The sequence below is a fragment of the Schistosoma mansoni genome, chromosome W (genome assembly GCF_000237925.1).
Source record: "Schistosoma mansoni strain Puerto Rico chromosome W, complete genome".
NCBI lineage: Eukaryota > Metazoa > Platyhelminthes > Trematoda > Strigeidida > Schistosomatidae > Schistosoma > Schistosoma mansoni.
Genome location: NC_031502.1, coordinates 42,795,717 through 42,812,150, shown reverse-complemented (window position 1 = coordinate 42,812,150; position 16,434 = coordinate 42,795,717). Strand labels below are relative to the sequence as shown.

The following is a 16,434-nucleotide window of genomic DNA, read 5'->3' as shown; positions in this document are numbered from 1 at the left end:
AAACAGCATGAACACTCAGCGTTATTTCATTTGGGATGTAATTTAGTTGAATGAATTAAATTTATTGATTCCAATGAACAAATAAAGTAATATCTCTGTTGTAATATGTTCAATTATTTTCAAAAAATAGTTACTTTTAATTATTTCATATGAAAATCATTTTTTAGTCTATTGAATAGTTGGTTATTCAATCATCACGTTCCATGAAACAATGGGTAACGACTTCTTTTGTTTTCTTCAAGTGATGTGTAAATGTCTAAGTGGAAATATACAATTATCTTTTCTAAGATTTATGATTTCTGTTAGTTACCGTCCTTAAACTATAATTATTTATTTACACACTTAATGTATTCTAAAAGTTATTTGGGTATTTAGTTTCTTTTGATTGTGAATAGGTTTTGTATATAAGATTTTTATTACATAATATGATGACATTTTTCTTTTGAGAAATCTAGTTATCCTACAACAGACTATTTGTTATTTAAAACTGTAGTGAACACGAACACAAGTGGGAATAATCGAATGTACCTGAACACAAAATACAGAAGCTCTTAGTAAAATCTGAGAACCATACAGCATTTTGACAAGATAAACTATTGTTGCTTCGCTATTCATTTTAATTTAACAAGCTGTGTATAAAAATCTGTTTCAGTAATAACAAATCTGAAGGCACAGCTTTTTGTGTGACCTCGCTTAATAGAAATACAAAAGACAGTTTGTAAATACTTTTTAAACTTGCTCTCTTCATTATATTAAATCACCAGGGCTTGGTTCGATTGTATAAGTTTCTACTCATAGTGTTATATCCAGATGACCGAAGGGAACGCATTGTTATTCTGATATTGATAATCATAAACATAGTACCATTTCACTCTACTGTTAGTTTGGATACAGAAATCCACAACATACATTCACCGTTTAATCTAACTGCTTTACGACAGAAAATAATATTGTTTTGGTAGAGATTTTCATTCAAGTTCATCCTTTCCTATACATATAAAGAAATATAGAAGTTGAAAAGTCTAAGATCTAGTTGTCGTGAACAAAAACAGGAGGGGACAACCAAATTTATTTGAGTACAGAATTACAGAATATCTTTGTAAAATCTGAGAACCACACATTAAATACTTCATTTGTAAAATGTCAATCAGTAGTATCAAACTTGATTGTTCCTTAATTTCAATATCAGTCATTCCCCGTTCTCGTTCCCTTTTCTTTGATCTCTATACCCTTCTGCTGTCAGGTACTTCACGTTCGATTGATGATACATACTGCTTGAATCTGTCAACATCGATAGCACACACCACATAACATCATCAAGTTAAAATTAATAATCATAATTCGAGTATGTATGTTGTGTTAAAACCTTGACTAGAAAATGAGAATTCAATAAAATCTGTTTAAATGCTGTCTTCGTCCTCAGTAATAAAAATAATAATTAGTAATAATACCAAGGCTGGACTTGATGGTTCTAAATATCTGGAGACGTGACTTACATTCAGTTGCGAAACTTCAGAAAGTCAAGTTTTTACGAACTGGAATATCAGAAAATATTATTATTTTATTATTGCTAATAGCCTTATTCGGTGTGAAGTAAAATTGTCAGTTCTGCTTACAAATATTGTACGTCGCAAAATATTATACATACATTTTATACTCTCGCCAACTTTGGATTTGAGAATTATGCTTTACATATATTTATCTGCGAATACTGTGACAACTCTAACTAGTATTGGCTTGTTATACTGTTCCCTGAAATTATTCAATAAGCTTGAGTTTAAGAACCTTCGAAAGTTAGCACTTGCCTAAATACAATGAAGTAAAATTATGAAATACAGAACAAGGGCTTCAAATGTTTCCTTGACAGATATTTATATTTCACATTCAGTAAACTTTATCTTGATTCATATTTTCATCTTTACTTGACCTTTAAAATAGCAAAGATAACTTGTCAGGTAAATAAGGCTATGATATATATTATATTCAAACAGTCTATTTCATTGATGTGATGTTTAATAATGCTTATTTCCAGTTTTAGGCGATAGACTCATCATTTAATGGACCGCTTAGTGCATGGTAAATGAAAAATCAAATATCTGTCTGAGATTCATAAATCAATGAGAAATGCATTTTGTTGGCACGTTTCCATTCAAGTACGATCTAAGAGAAATCTGAATTGGATACTTTAAGTATTGAATGATAGTAACATTTAAGACATTGGTTTCAGTTTTTAAAATCTATTCATTTGACTAGTGCTTTTTAAAAATATTAATCTAACCCACTGATTCTTCTGTTATCATGTATTCGACCAAATTGATTACGTAAGAAGTAAAATAAGCCCATTTGCAATAAAACTTAATACAACTTAAATCTGAAGTGTATTAGATTACATTATCATAAATCTCTCAATATATTCAGTTCTACTATACAGGCTAATAATTGGCTAATTTCTACATTCAACATCAGATTTGTTCATATTCATGAACAATATCATCATTTTGCTTTGGTTTGTGATAACATTAACGATCGAAGAAATAACCTTTATAGTATTTCAGTTGTTCCCATGAACAACATTTTGATTATTTCAATCACCGTTTTAATTATGATAATGAAAATATTGTAGACATTAAACATAAAGATTTCTAAAGAGAATTGAAAAACAGATAACATGTTTTGTACAATTTTGAATTATTAATAAACCAAGTCAATACCCATAACATTTAGGAGAATTAATATGGGACACACTGTTGTAAGGTGAAGAACCTAGAAAGGAATGGTAGGTAGATCAGTAAAATTAAAATAAGCTATTTTCTTTCCTTACACACCCTCTTGTAAATTCTCTTACCATCTATCCTATATTTATTCATCCATTTAATTTTTAACCAATCGGAATCCAGATATTTGTTTTCTTCCGTACACCAGAAACGGGACTCAGTTATTTTAACCAATGAAAGTTGAAAACTGATTCCTTCGTTAGTTTAATAACTATATTCATTTTTTAGGCAAGAAACATTGATGAAAATCAATACAGCTTGAGAATATCGTTGTTGTTATCACTATTAATAGTATTACTGCTATCAGTATTATTACTATTTCTGCTTTCAATTAAATCAAGTGGACTATCGGAACATAATATTAGGAAAATAATTTTGACAAATATTCCCACAAAAACATCAATCAGTTCCAAAGAAAAAAACTTGGTTTGGAAACTAAGACATTTTACAAGGAATTTTATATACTATACATTATTAACAAATATACATATAAATTTGACAGATCTTCAGAAATGGTTGATGACTGGGTTATTAAAACTATGTATGCGACGAAACGACGCAGAAAAAATCCTAAAAGGTTAGTAGATAGAATAATACTTTTTTTGTCAATAACCTCTAGGGGGTTACATCTAGTATGCATTTTATTTTAGTGATTGACTTTGTAAAAATCCAACATCAACATCCTCTATGGTATAATTATTCATATTTAGCATCTTATCAGATCTACAAGAGTTCCATTTGTTTTTTATGATAAACAATTATCTGTTACAACAATAAGATGATAAAAAAGTTACCTAGACATTTATAGAACATAAGTGAGGTCGAAAGTTATTTGATATGAAATAAGCATATTAAAAATGGTTTCATCTTCTCTACAGATGTTATTCTCATCTTTTGAAAATAAACTACCAATATATATATATATATATATATATATATATATATATATTCACAATCATAATTATTGAACTGTATTAAACTTAAGCTACTCAAATTCGTTTAAAGATACAAAGTTATAATTTGTCAGTGAAATTCTTTCTGGTGCATATCAATAGATGATATTGAAATAATATCCTGTCAATTCAAGATGTGATCAAAACGTAGGGAGACTTTACTTTTAAACCAATGTAGCATCCAACATATAGATAACTCAGTACCAGTTAACGTAAACTATGGATGAAAGGAAGGAATGAATTATTGGACATGGTAGATAAAAAAACACCTGGTGTATTTAATATGTTTGTTTTAAAAGACTTAGTGACCTAATTATTGTGGAAGATTCTTACTTTCACAGTATTTATTGATATACAGAGAAATTCTACAAAGAGCTTCTGATCATTTATGTACTCATAAATTTATCTTTTAAACATAGGAACATAATTGCTAGTTATGCTCAAGTACTTCTATACCAAACGTCAATTATCACACTTGAAAACTAACCAAATTTCTTAAAAAAATTTGAATGTGGTCACGTCATAAATTTTGGGATGATAAGCCCTCTTGTCAAAACAAATGTATTAGAACAACTCATTGTGTTTTCACTGTACGAGGTTTCTTTCTATTGAGATCATGAATAGATCAATGCTAGACAACTGTTGTAAACCTGAAGGCATTGGACATCCGTTTCGTCCTAGTATGCGACTCCTCAACAATGTTCATCCCACATTCATGACTTCAAACCAGGAACTTCGGTTTCGTGAGTGAATGCTTAACTCGTAGACCATCATCAATTATTTACCTAATGCGATATTAATAAAAAATTTTCTATGTGTCATGGACTATACATATTTTATTTTAAGAAAAAATCTGAAATGTTTAATGAACATAATTTGAGCAAATAAATAATAGTGTCAGACTTTCATACTAATTAATGATAATTTTAAAGCTAGTTATTATTTGTTTTTAATAGCATGAATAGGAAAAATCGTAGTTAACTTACTGATCATACATTGACTTTTAACAATGTATACTAAATAAATTTAGGGATTTTCTATGTTACTATTAAATAAGGCATTACTAATAATCATTTTTATCTGATCGGTACATCATTTGGACAAGTTTATTGTTTCAGTCTTAAAACCTCTTAACAATTCATACAATTTGAATATGATGGAATTCATAAATATGTAAATTACCAGGCAAAGATGGATGGTGGCTAGCAGTGGAATCCAGGATATGCATTTCGTTCTATTTTGGACTCGTCAGCTGAATGTGTATGAATACCATAGTTAATGTTTATTCTGGGACTCGAACTCATTACCGTTCGCTTTAAACGCCATCACGTTATCCATATAGCTACTGAGTCCTGATAGCCACTTGCTTGTGCAATGGAGTGAAGTTTAAATTCATTTTGTATGGTTCGTTTGAATCTTCCTATTGTTGTGTAGGACTGCGATTAATCAGTCAGTTGTTGGCATATGTGCAGGTTGGATCGGTAATGCCTTGATTCCCAAACGGACCAAAACGCGCGTCCTGGATTCCATTGCTAGCCACAATGCATTTTTATTTATAATGCTTGCGACTTAAGGCAATATCGATGCACTCCGTACAGGATGTACATATGCCAATAAGAGATTGATCAACTTCAGTCCTAAAATTCAATGGGAAGATTCAAACAAACAATACAAAATGTATGTAAATTACTTTTGGGCCGAAGGATTAGAATAAAATTATTATTTAACGTTTATCCTCATTGTTAACTTTATTGACTTTTTAGTAAAAGTTTGTCAGTTAAAATTTTAAGAAAGTTCATTTTCATAATTTTGAGTGATTAATAGTTTGTTTTCACGTAAAATACTACAGTATTATTATCAATATTGTTTAAGACTTCAGATATTTACTACTAGGTCAACCATTGCCTATCAGGAAGCAAATGATCATCCTGAAGATATTTAATAGAGAATCACTAAATTTTACTATATCAGTATTATTTTTAAGTAAATCGTAGTATGATTTAAGTGTCAGGAAATGTATATCATTCATTTATTAGATATGTTATACAACTGAAGCCATTAAAAAGGAAGCTCTATGATAACTTCTACTTAATTACCGTAACTTCTATTCAATATTTCATTTAATATGGCGAATACAGTGAAAGTGAAACAGAATGCAGAATATATAATAGAAAGTAAATTAGTAAACAGATGGTTACTTCTCTCCTATAGATCATATCTACTGAAAGAATAGCAAGTGAACTCATCTTCTCTCTCATACCTGTCTATCTAAATACATTCATCCAGTTTATTAATATATTCCATGTATGCCTGTATTCGTTTTATCATTGACTTTCTTTCAAATAAACCAACTACACACAATCAAGCATTCACTCACTTCCATATTTGTCTATGGATTGACAGGGGTAGTGAAAATACACTTCTACCAAAATCCTTCTTTCAAAATTCAGTTTCTCATAGACTCGAATGATTACTATATATTATGAATGAATAAGAAATCTGTTCCGCCCTAAACAAAACTACAATACAAGTTCACCAATGCTAACACAGTTGAGTTGTTTTCTGTAAAACAGTATACACTGGAAATGGAAAATAGGATAAAGCACGCGACAGATGGATGTCATACAAATATGAAATCTAATTTCAAGATACTATCGATAATATTAAGAAGATTGTATTCATCAGTAGTATGAATAATATCATGGTGAACTCGGTTATTCAGTGTACTGATAAAGATTATTGTCAATACATAAATATTAGAGTTGGATATTGACTCATATAACTCAATCAGATATTATTATACTATTTTGTTTAAAACTTCACTTGAATGAATATACATTTTAAAAAATAGAATAACAATGAATATTAAATTACTAGAACCCAGTAAATTCTGGTATGGTCTCTTAGATACCACTAGCAGATTAACTAATATTCAAATATACATTTTATTCATAATTGTTTGAATACAATGTAATATCGAGGTAATATCAATGGGAATAAATGAAAATGTACAATGTATGGATCAAAACATTATACAAAATGAAATTTGAGTCATTTGTTGGATTCGATATGATAGATCCTGGTTGATTTTCAGCTTTAGAGTAGTGTGTAATACACTGAATTTTTCTGTATTATTCATCTATAACAAATGTGTTATTTCTTATCATTATCGACATTCTTAGTATAATTACTTTTGATTTCGAATGTTTTAACATTAACAATGAAACTTTTAAATAAGATTTACATCTCATTTAGTTTCAGTTCTAATTAAGATCGTTGAGAACTACCACTGACGAATTAGGGAGTCAGTGTTCCAACTTTAAATAATTCCAATTAGTTAATTAAACAAGTATGAAAGTGATGATCTTGTCTCTGGTGTTTAGGTTTTTTTAAAGCTTTGAATAATAAATATTTCCTATTAGTAAATTTATCCCCATGGCTTTTCGTACTGTACAGTACAGTTTAGTTGAAACTGAGTGACTTAACTATTACACCATTCAATTGTGTAGAAATCTAAAATAATAATAAATTTTCTTTTTTATAAGCATATGACAGTTTTTGATTATAACGTTGAGATGTTTGTATATTGGAAGTTATACTATCGAATATGATCAAATAAACGCCTTCAAGTTATTTACATTACACTGAAAATGAATATATCTCATTTATTTGCACTCATTCATTCTATTTCAGTTTAACTGATTATTCTCTTCTTTTTTTTTGATACATCTAGTAATAAACCAACATGTTCAGCTGTAATTCAACCAGATCATAATGTAAAATCTAATCCAAGTAAAAGGCATCGTGAACGTTTAAATTCAGAATTGGAACATTTAGCAAGTTTATTACCATTTGAACAAAATGTTATTGTGAAATTGGATAAATTGTCTATTCTACGATTAGCTGTCTCATATCTTCGTATTAAGTGTTACTTTCATGGTAAGTATCCCTTATATATTCTCTTTTCTTTTGTTTTTCAAACACAATAACTGAAGTGATTTCTACGAGTTTTAATGAATTCTCGAAGATTCTGACTGTATAAATCAAATTATATATTATATTGGACAATGATAATACGTCATTCAGTTTTATGTATTTTATTCATGTATAATAATGTTGCTTAATTTCAAATTATTATTGCCAATGAATTTGGTGAACTGGTATTAGACTTATATTCTATGTTATGAGATGGTGGAGAAGATTTGTCGCTCAGGTGGATGATCTTGATAGAGTTTTGTTCTCTGAGTTGGATGATTTTGGTCGTGCAGCTTTCATCATTCTACTGAATGACATCATCAGCACAAACTTCGGGTAGAAGTGAAGTGTTCGAATTTCTTCATATATGTTTCTCAGCTTGTCCTGTAGACCTCGATCTTGATTGGTTATTCCATTAAATCTTATACTTTTTTATTTCATGAATTCATATTTTCTCAAATAATATCATTTATGTCTACTCTTACCTATTACCACTAATACTGTGACTACTTATGCTATTCTGCTTTCTGGCTTTGCTGATACAATGTGGCAACTTGATCCGGCTTCAACTCTAAAGGGTATAAAGTATAAATTGATGATATAACCAAATGAAGTGAAATTTATTACATTTTGCACAAAAATTCTGTCCAATTTACCGGTTATCATGGATCTAAAAATTAAATATGTTAAGGATAAAGTATTGATAAAATATAAACTACGTTTTTTTCTCTTTTTTTATTACATAATAATATAATGATAAAAATAAATCTTTTGAAATAGATCTAGGTTTTTAAAAAAATTGCTCATCATCCTCATTCCTCACTTCTTTCTAATCAATAGTTTAACCTGTTGTTATGTGTCACATTGAATATACGTAATCTTCAACCAACTTTTTTTTAAAAATTGTATACTTATTTATTTATGGTTGAGTGGATAAATCAGTGATTTAACAGAAACAACTAATCTGTATATAATTTGAATATAGTTTATATACTTTATTACAATATACCCCTTGATTATTATGAGAGAAATTTCTTATTCAGAAACTAAAAAATATATAAACAGATAATTCTTTAAAGCTTAGTTCATATATATAAAGATTAGTTTAATATATTTCCTTTGAATCGAGTCTGTGCTAAACAAATCAAGTGAATATAAGCGTGAAAAATATGGATACATAGATTTATTTCTTCTTGTATATATTGCATCATAATAGATCAATGTGAATAGTGACAAGACAAAAACAAATTTGAAATAATTACCTAACCAGCAATTATTAAATATATTAGTTATACTGTTCGGTTTAATTTGTTTCTAATAGTTTTTTTCGAAAGATAAGTCAATTCGTTGTAGATGTTAATCCCTAAACATATCTATGAGAAAGAACAACTTATGATTTAATTTATACTGGATAACAACATTTCACTTTTTGATAAATAGTGCCTATATTTTTCGAATAATTTAGTATTATTATGTTCTCACTAGTGACTAGATTTAAGATGAATTTCCTGGAGTTCTAATAAAAAGCTGTGCCTAGTGGAGTTCCATCCATGTCGGGTATGAGACAGTTACCATCCCAGACAGTGGACGAAGGTTTACTCAAGATCATGAATCGATTGAAGTTAGACATTAACAACCTTGGATGCCGGCTCAGTAGTTTAGAGGTTAGGTGTTCGTGCGCGAAACCGAAGGTCCTAGGTTCAACTCTCACGATCAGGATCATGAATGCGCGCTGCTTGGGAATTCCATACGAAGATGAAATGGTCGTTCAGTGCTTTCAAGCTTTCGATGGTAGTCTAGCTTAGATCGACTCATGGATTCAACCATTAAATTTACTACAATCTCCATAAATCCCTACTCTGATAAATTAGTACTTATTAAGCGATTTATAAAGTTTATATTTGCAATCTGAAAATTCTCATCGATAGATGTGCGTTCATTTTATTGATAATTAATTGACAGCTATGACTATCCGTAAAATTAAATGAAATGAGAATAAAAAGTTACTGAATATTTTATATAGTTAAAATCATAAGTCAAGTGAAGCTAGACCACCATGGAAAACCTGGAAACACTGGATGGCCGTTTCGTCCTATTGTGGGCTCCTCAGCAGTGCGCATCCACAATCCAACCTCACGAGATTCGAACGCAGGACCTATCAGCCTCGCGAGCGAGCGCTCAACCAATAGACCACTGAACTAACATAAAATTACATTGATGTATACTCGAATAAGGAAATAGTGAAATATTTGGAACATCTTGCACTAAAATAGTTGAGTTTAGAAAAATTATATATATATATACACTGGTGATGAGTTTATTTTTATTTCGATACCTAATGTCGTCAATGACTTTGATAAACATTTTGATATCATTTCCAAATACATGTTTGAAGAGAATAATTTTTGAATTAAAAGGTATTTTAATATAATGAGAAATGATATTGATGAATATATCACATATATATCATTTCACGCCACCATAACTTATTACCGCCATGTATGAATTATTTAGGAATTCCAATCCTTATGAATTTCATATTTTTAAAATTAACTATGTTCACAATATCTAGTTTTCAGTTAAATTTCCGAATTTTATTAAAACATACAATTAATCAATTTATTTTTTTTGGGGGGGGGAGGGGCAGAGTGAGCAGATGTTCCATGACAGTTTACCCCGATACCAATGTGTTAAATATATAGTTAAGGAAAAATTTCTATTTCTGTAAAGATATTCTAAGAATAAGAAAAAAAGTCCATTAATTTACTTTGACAAGGAAAAGTCAATGGAATTTTTGAAGTCTAGGAAATAATGTTAACATAATTGAGTCATTTTTTTCTCTACAGTTTAACGTACACCAAAAAAAAACATGATATGAAATTGATGATTTTTCTGGGGAAAAAACTAACTAAAATAATGTTTTAGTAAAATTGAAGACGAGTATCAAATGACTCATATATATATCGGCTTATTTTTATACTTTGATAGGAAAATGTTTATTTATTAATAGTATCATTATTGTTAGTAATAATATTACTCTCACTGTTCATTTACTTAAATGTCAAGTATTTATATCAGGTATACTGCCAAGATGTAGGTGTACTGTTCCATATTGAAAAATAAACATAACAAATATATAGGTAAATATGTTTACTATATTCTTGTTTAAATATATAAGCAAGAGGTATACACTTAATAAATCTGTTATCGAAAGTAAAGTAGTATAAATAATGACTTATTAAGTATCATTTCTTCCTTGAATTCATTTAGTACCTTCATATGTCTACGTATTTGCCAAAATAGCCAGTATATGCTAAAGTAATGGATGATAATGACTATATTTCATTCTTTTTGCATGGAGTATTGATATTTAAACATCAGTCATTTATTATCAAGTTTGTTTTTATTGACTTAATTGTATACCATTGCCAGTAAAATAGTAATTGTGGTGTAAGCTTACGGATAATTCGATTATATTTTAGTTTACATTAAAGGGAGACATTAACTAGACAACATTTACAAATCAGGAATCAAGAAATAGCTTTCTCACTTTAGTATGGAAAACTTCAACATTTATAATTTATTACCCAAGCGTAAGTCGAATCCAGGACTTTAAAATCTCACGATGAGAGCTTAAACTTTAGATCATTATAACACTTGAAAATTACCAAAACAAGTTAACAACGACGCAAAAAATTTACTGAGACATATTGTTGATTTTTAACAATCACCTTCGGTTTGATCATATCCTGTTATTTGACTAAAAAGTATCCTTGAATAACTTTCATCAACAGAGAACTATTGACCATTAATTTTTGTAAAGGATTCTTAGTTATAAGCATATTTCTTCTAGAATGACGCCGATTTTTTGAGTAATCTGGTTAGTAAGTTATTGCAATTTAAAGGTCATATTTACATAATCTCACTCAATATCATAATATTATACTTTAAAATTTAAGCCATGATATTTGTTAAATGTAAGTTTTATCCACATATTGTTATTAATGTACAAAAGTTCTTTTTATCTATTCAAAAATGACCCATAATCCAGTAGTTCTGATATCATATACGTGAAACTAGTTTTTTCTTAATTTAAAAAAGTATGTTTGTTACTAGGTAATACGTAACACTGTTTGAATTTACACACTATATATCTCTTGTGTAAACTGACTTGGTATTGTTTGTTTGAATCTTCCCATTGATGCTTAGGACTGCAATTGATCAGTCTCTTGTGTGATTATCCCTTTTAACATTTTTTGTTGATCGTATTGATTTCATTAAATATAAATATACGAATAAATAAGAAATTATATATTGGAACTTAACTTTCTATCAATAGTTTCTTTGTTTTTACAAAATTTAATACAGATAACATTACTAGTTACCGAGTTATAAAGCAACAAATATTTATCAGAAGCTTCGTTCAGAAGAAAATATATTAAAACAAATGCGAGTAATGTATCTAAACATGAAAAAAAAATCAGGCATATATTTTATTTTTCTAATGATTTTTTTTACTCATTGTGCTGTGAACGCAAGTCCCGTTTATGAAATATGTCTGTAAACAATCTTATATATCTTTAAAAGAGCAATATGCCTTGAGGAAACTGAGACAAATACTCATTGTTGTAAAATTATATACAAAATATGATTGTTTCCATTGAACAGTACAAATATATTTAGCCTCGAGGCGTATAAATTCCCCCCCAAAAAACCCAGATAATGTTATCAATGCATTTGTTATAATATGTACTTCCGTTTCCTTTTTTGTCCTTTTCCTAGTTGTCTATTTGTTTTCGTATTCCCTTTAACTCTAGACACCCTCGTATCATCATATAAATACACATATACACACACACACCTACTGTTACATCATGACAAACATGAATTACAATCATTTCTGGTAATTCAAATAACTGATAATTGAACTAGTCTTTAGTATATAACGTAAACAGGGCAATATACCATATAGGTAATGATAATATTTTAACTATTCATTTAATTTTGATAGTAGCATATTAACAACAGAAAACATTTTTCGAATATGAATAATAACGTTGTTGTCCATTAAGTAATCATAATTCATTTGAACGAATGAATATTTTTTTACTCCAAAATCTGTTCATATTATTTTTTAAATAAACAATGTTAATCATTTTAAACATGACATACAAAGACTCATAATGTTTTCATTGAATAAATAATCATAATAAAATAAACAAAATAGATTTTTATATTGAAAAATTTCAGAATTAGTAACCAACGTATGTATTTCCTGAAATGAAGGACATATGGATATATACTCTAGAATAGAAACCTCTAATGGATTCATTCAGTAACCATAGTTACATCATAATGAACATAAAAAAAGGATATGCATTATTATAAATGTAGATAAAATTGATGTTTTTTTTTTTAAATTTTAATGTGTGCTATTTTTATGCATTTAATAGACAACTATGATTGAGTTTGCAATGTAGAGTATACTACTTTACTCTAAAAGTCAATATCTTAGTTACTTAATAACACATGACCCTGTTTGGTATTACATAACATTTTCAACAATGTGTATTCTTCTATTGTGATAGGACGAAATGCTGGAAAAGAAAATTTTACTTTGAAAATTAGCTAAGAGTGTGCACAATTCGTGATTAAAACATATAGCTTCACTATTGACTAGATTTAAATATAGGAAATTTTCGGAGTTCCTGTGAGAATCTGTAATTTATGGATTTAACCAAGTATTGATGAAGATTGAACTGCACCATAAATTGACTGAGGTGGGAAACATAAGAAAATGGATCCTATTTTAATTTTCCAAATTATATTTCATTATTTAGGAGATTAAAACGTTTTTGGATAATGTTCTATTTGTTCCCAATCAATATTAAGAAATACTAAATTTTAATGAAATATTTGTTTAGGTTTAACTTGTCTTTCAAGTGTTTACCAGCTTCGATTGTGTATTTATTAAGAATAGAAAATTTCAGAAAAGTCTCTTTAAATTACCTAATACAATTAGGTATTCATTGTTTCAATCTATTAAACTTTATCATCATTCATCAAAATACGTTTTCTTGAATTCGCAATTGACAAACCATCATTATCTAGAAGCACAGATGAATAGTGGCCTGTAGTGAAATCAAAGACTTGTGTTTCATCCCATTTAGGACTTGTCAGCTGAATGTACTTGCAGCCCAGAGTTGATGTTCACTCCGCAGCTCAAACCCAGTACCTTCCTCTTCAAACTCCATCGAATTATCCATAGGATACACATATACCAATAAGAGATTGATTAATTACGGTTCCAAACATCAGTGTGAAGACTCAAACAGCCAATACAAAAAGTTAACTTTGAAAACATTTACGAATAAACTATATTCAAAACGAAAAGATTATATTATTATAAGCAAACTTTTCAATAGCTATCCGAATAATGTATCTATTAAATACAATTAATAATATAACCTATAATTTATGATAGTGTTCTTATAAGAAAAAGGTTTATCCCCGACCATGTAGTTTATTAAAATGTAAACAGCATGATTGAAACGTTGTTAAAAAACTCTACTCTCTATTTTCACGCATACACATAAATAATATAAGAATAATTTTGAAATTTTATGAAAATACCACTCCCTACACATTTTGATGGGTTACTAATTTGGAAATAATACTGAGAATTATTATATACCGTGTGAAAATTTTCTGGTCAAATGAAAACGAGGGTTATTTTAATTTTTTGTTTTGGTTTTCAACAGTACAAATTAAAAGGCAATTTAGAACAACATATATAAGCGAATATATGGGAATTTTTCAAATTTTAAAAGGCAATTATTATAATCGTTTTAAAAAAAAACTGTGATTTTTTTACAAGGGTCCAAATAATCTATCCGGTTATTGTAGTTTAAAACTTGTTATGTGGTAGGCCTGAACCATATTAGATTACCCCATTTATATGGGGTAATCTAACATGGTTCATTGTTCTTCATGGTAGGGATGAAAACAAAAAAAATTAAGGGTAGAATAAAAATCAGATGTGATTTAAGTGTGAATTTTACTTAAATATTGTCAAATGAATTTTTGAGAAATTTTCGAAAATGACAATTTGATTCGATTTAAACACATTTAAATCAGTTATGACATTATATGATTCGCGTGTTAATGAGACTCGATAAACTAATGGCTACTTTTTATCATCTTGACAAGAGTATTGGAAGTATTTTTATTCATTGAAACAAAAGAACCAGTAACTTATAATTTAAAATAAGTGGTAAACAAAATATAAATCTAAATATTATGAAATGTTCAAAATGATCACATTATTATTAATACCAGTGTAATTATAATAAACGCATAGATAGCTACATACATATACAACATTCATTTAAGCTCACTATACTATACAGTATATGTTATACATACAAACGAACACGGATTTCCTTTTTAGTAATAAATTATGTCACGCAATACTTGATCAAGCAAGAGGAAACAATATACAGCTGTTATTATTTTTATCTTAAACAAAAACATTCCCATAGGAACAAAGCTAAATATTTGATCTTGATTTTTATTGGTTAAAGAGTTCATCAATCGACACCCCTTTCTTGTGAAATGAAACATATTACATCAGTAATCTTGAGGAAGTAAAGGTAAATAATTAATACTTTCTGAAAGGGATCTAGTGTAAGAAGACATTCACTTTTAGCTAAGTTATGAATAATATTCTCTAAGTGGTTCACTACTACGTTAGTAGCTTTTTCACTGAAAACATGTTATGAAGAAGTAACCAAGGATATTTGACCTAAACCTAAAAGTTTCTCCTAAAATATACTGTTGGTTGGAGTTGATTGATAATTAGTTTGTTGAAAATCATATAAAATTCTATTTCTTTCAAGATTTGGGTTTAAAACCTGTTTCATTCTAGTTCATATGTTCAATAATAATTCATATCTCTGTACATTGAGACAGTATGAAATAAAATTATTCAGAAGTATGTCGTTGTCGGTTTCTATGCATTGGCAAGCTGGATTTATAATAATCCATCTGAGAAAGATTATTCCCAGACGAATTTCATCTTGTCACCTTACAGTATGTTCTCATTTCAGTGCGTTTAAAATAAATATACAAGCCACTATAGGTAATCGATAATATTCAGTTCTCTACTCAGTAAAGTTGTACAGATAACTGTTAAAAATGACCTCTGTTACAGGGACGAAGTCAGGGGATTTCATCATTCATATGCTGAACTTTGTTTCATAAATAAATGTAGATAAAAAAGTTTTTATTAGATTACATTCATGATAAAAATTCCGAAGACATACTTAATCTTATCCAATAAGAGAATTATCATAGTTTCTAGTCATGTAATCTTCTGCAATTCAGAGTTCAGCTCTCAACCTACTATCAACAGATTAACTGTATTGTTATTCTGAGCTGTTTTCATATTTAAACAATACTTTTTAATGGTTCCAGTTATCTAAATTAAAAAGTTCGATACTGGTCTGCAGAAAAAAACCTAATACATTTAACGATATGTTCAAAACAACTTTACTAATTTTAAGCAAAGATGGATAGTGGCCAGTAGTGGAATCTAAGACGTACGTTTCGTCTTGATTGGGACTCGTCAGCCGGATGTACCTGTATCTCAGAGTTGATGTTCACTCTGGGACTGGAACTCAGTACCTTTCGCTTCAAACGCACTGGCACTGGGTTCAAGTCCCGGAGTGAAC

General features: G+C 28.9%; 1 protein-coding gene across 1 annotated transcript in view; it reads left to right on the top strand.

Moving 5' to 3' along the window:
- Positions 1-3,286: 3,286 nt before the first annotated feature.
- Positions 3,287-16,434, top strand: part of Smp_168600 (putative aryl hydrocarbon receptor) — a gene marked incomplete at both ends in the record, with an annotated part of 25,952 nt that continues 12,804 nt past the window's right edge. Inside the window, 2 exons of the mRNA XM_018789781.1 lie at positions 3,287-3,351; positions 7,461-7,666. Of these exons, the coding sequence (XP_018655190.1) occupies positions 3,287-3,351; positions 7,461-7,666 (271 nt within the window). The remainder of the gene's footprint in view (positions 3,352-7,460; positions 7,667-16,434) is intronic.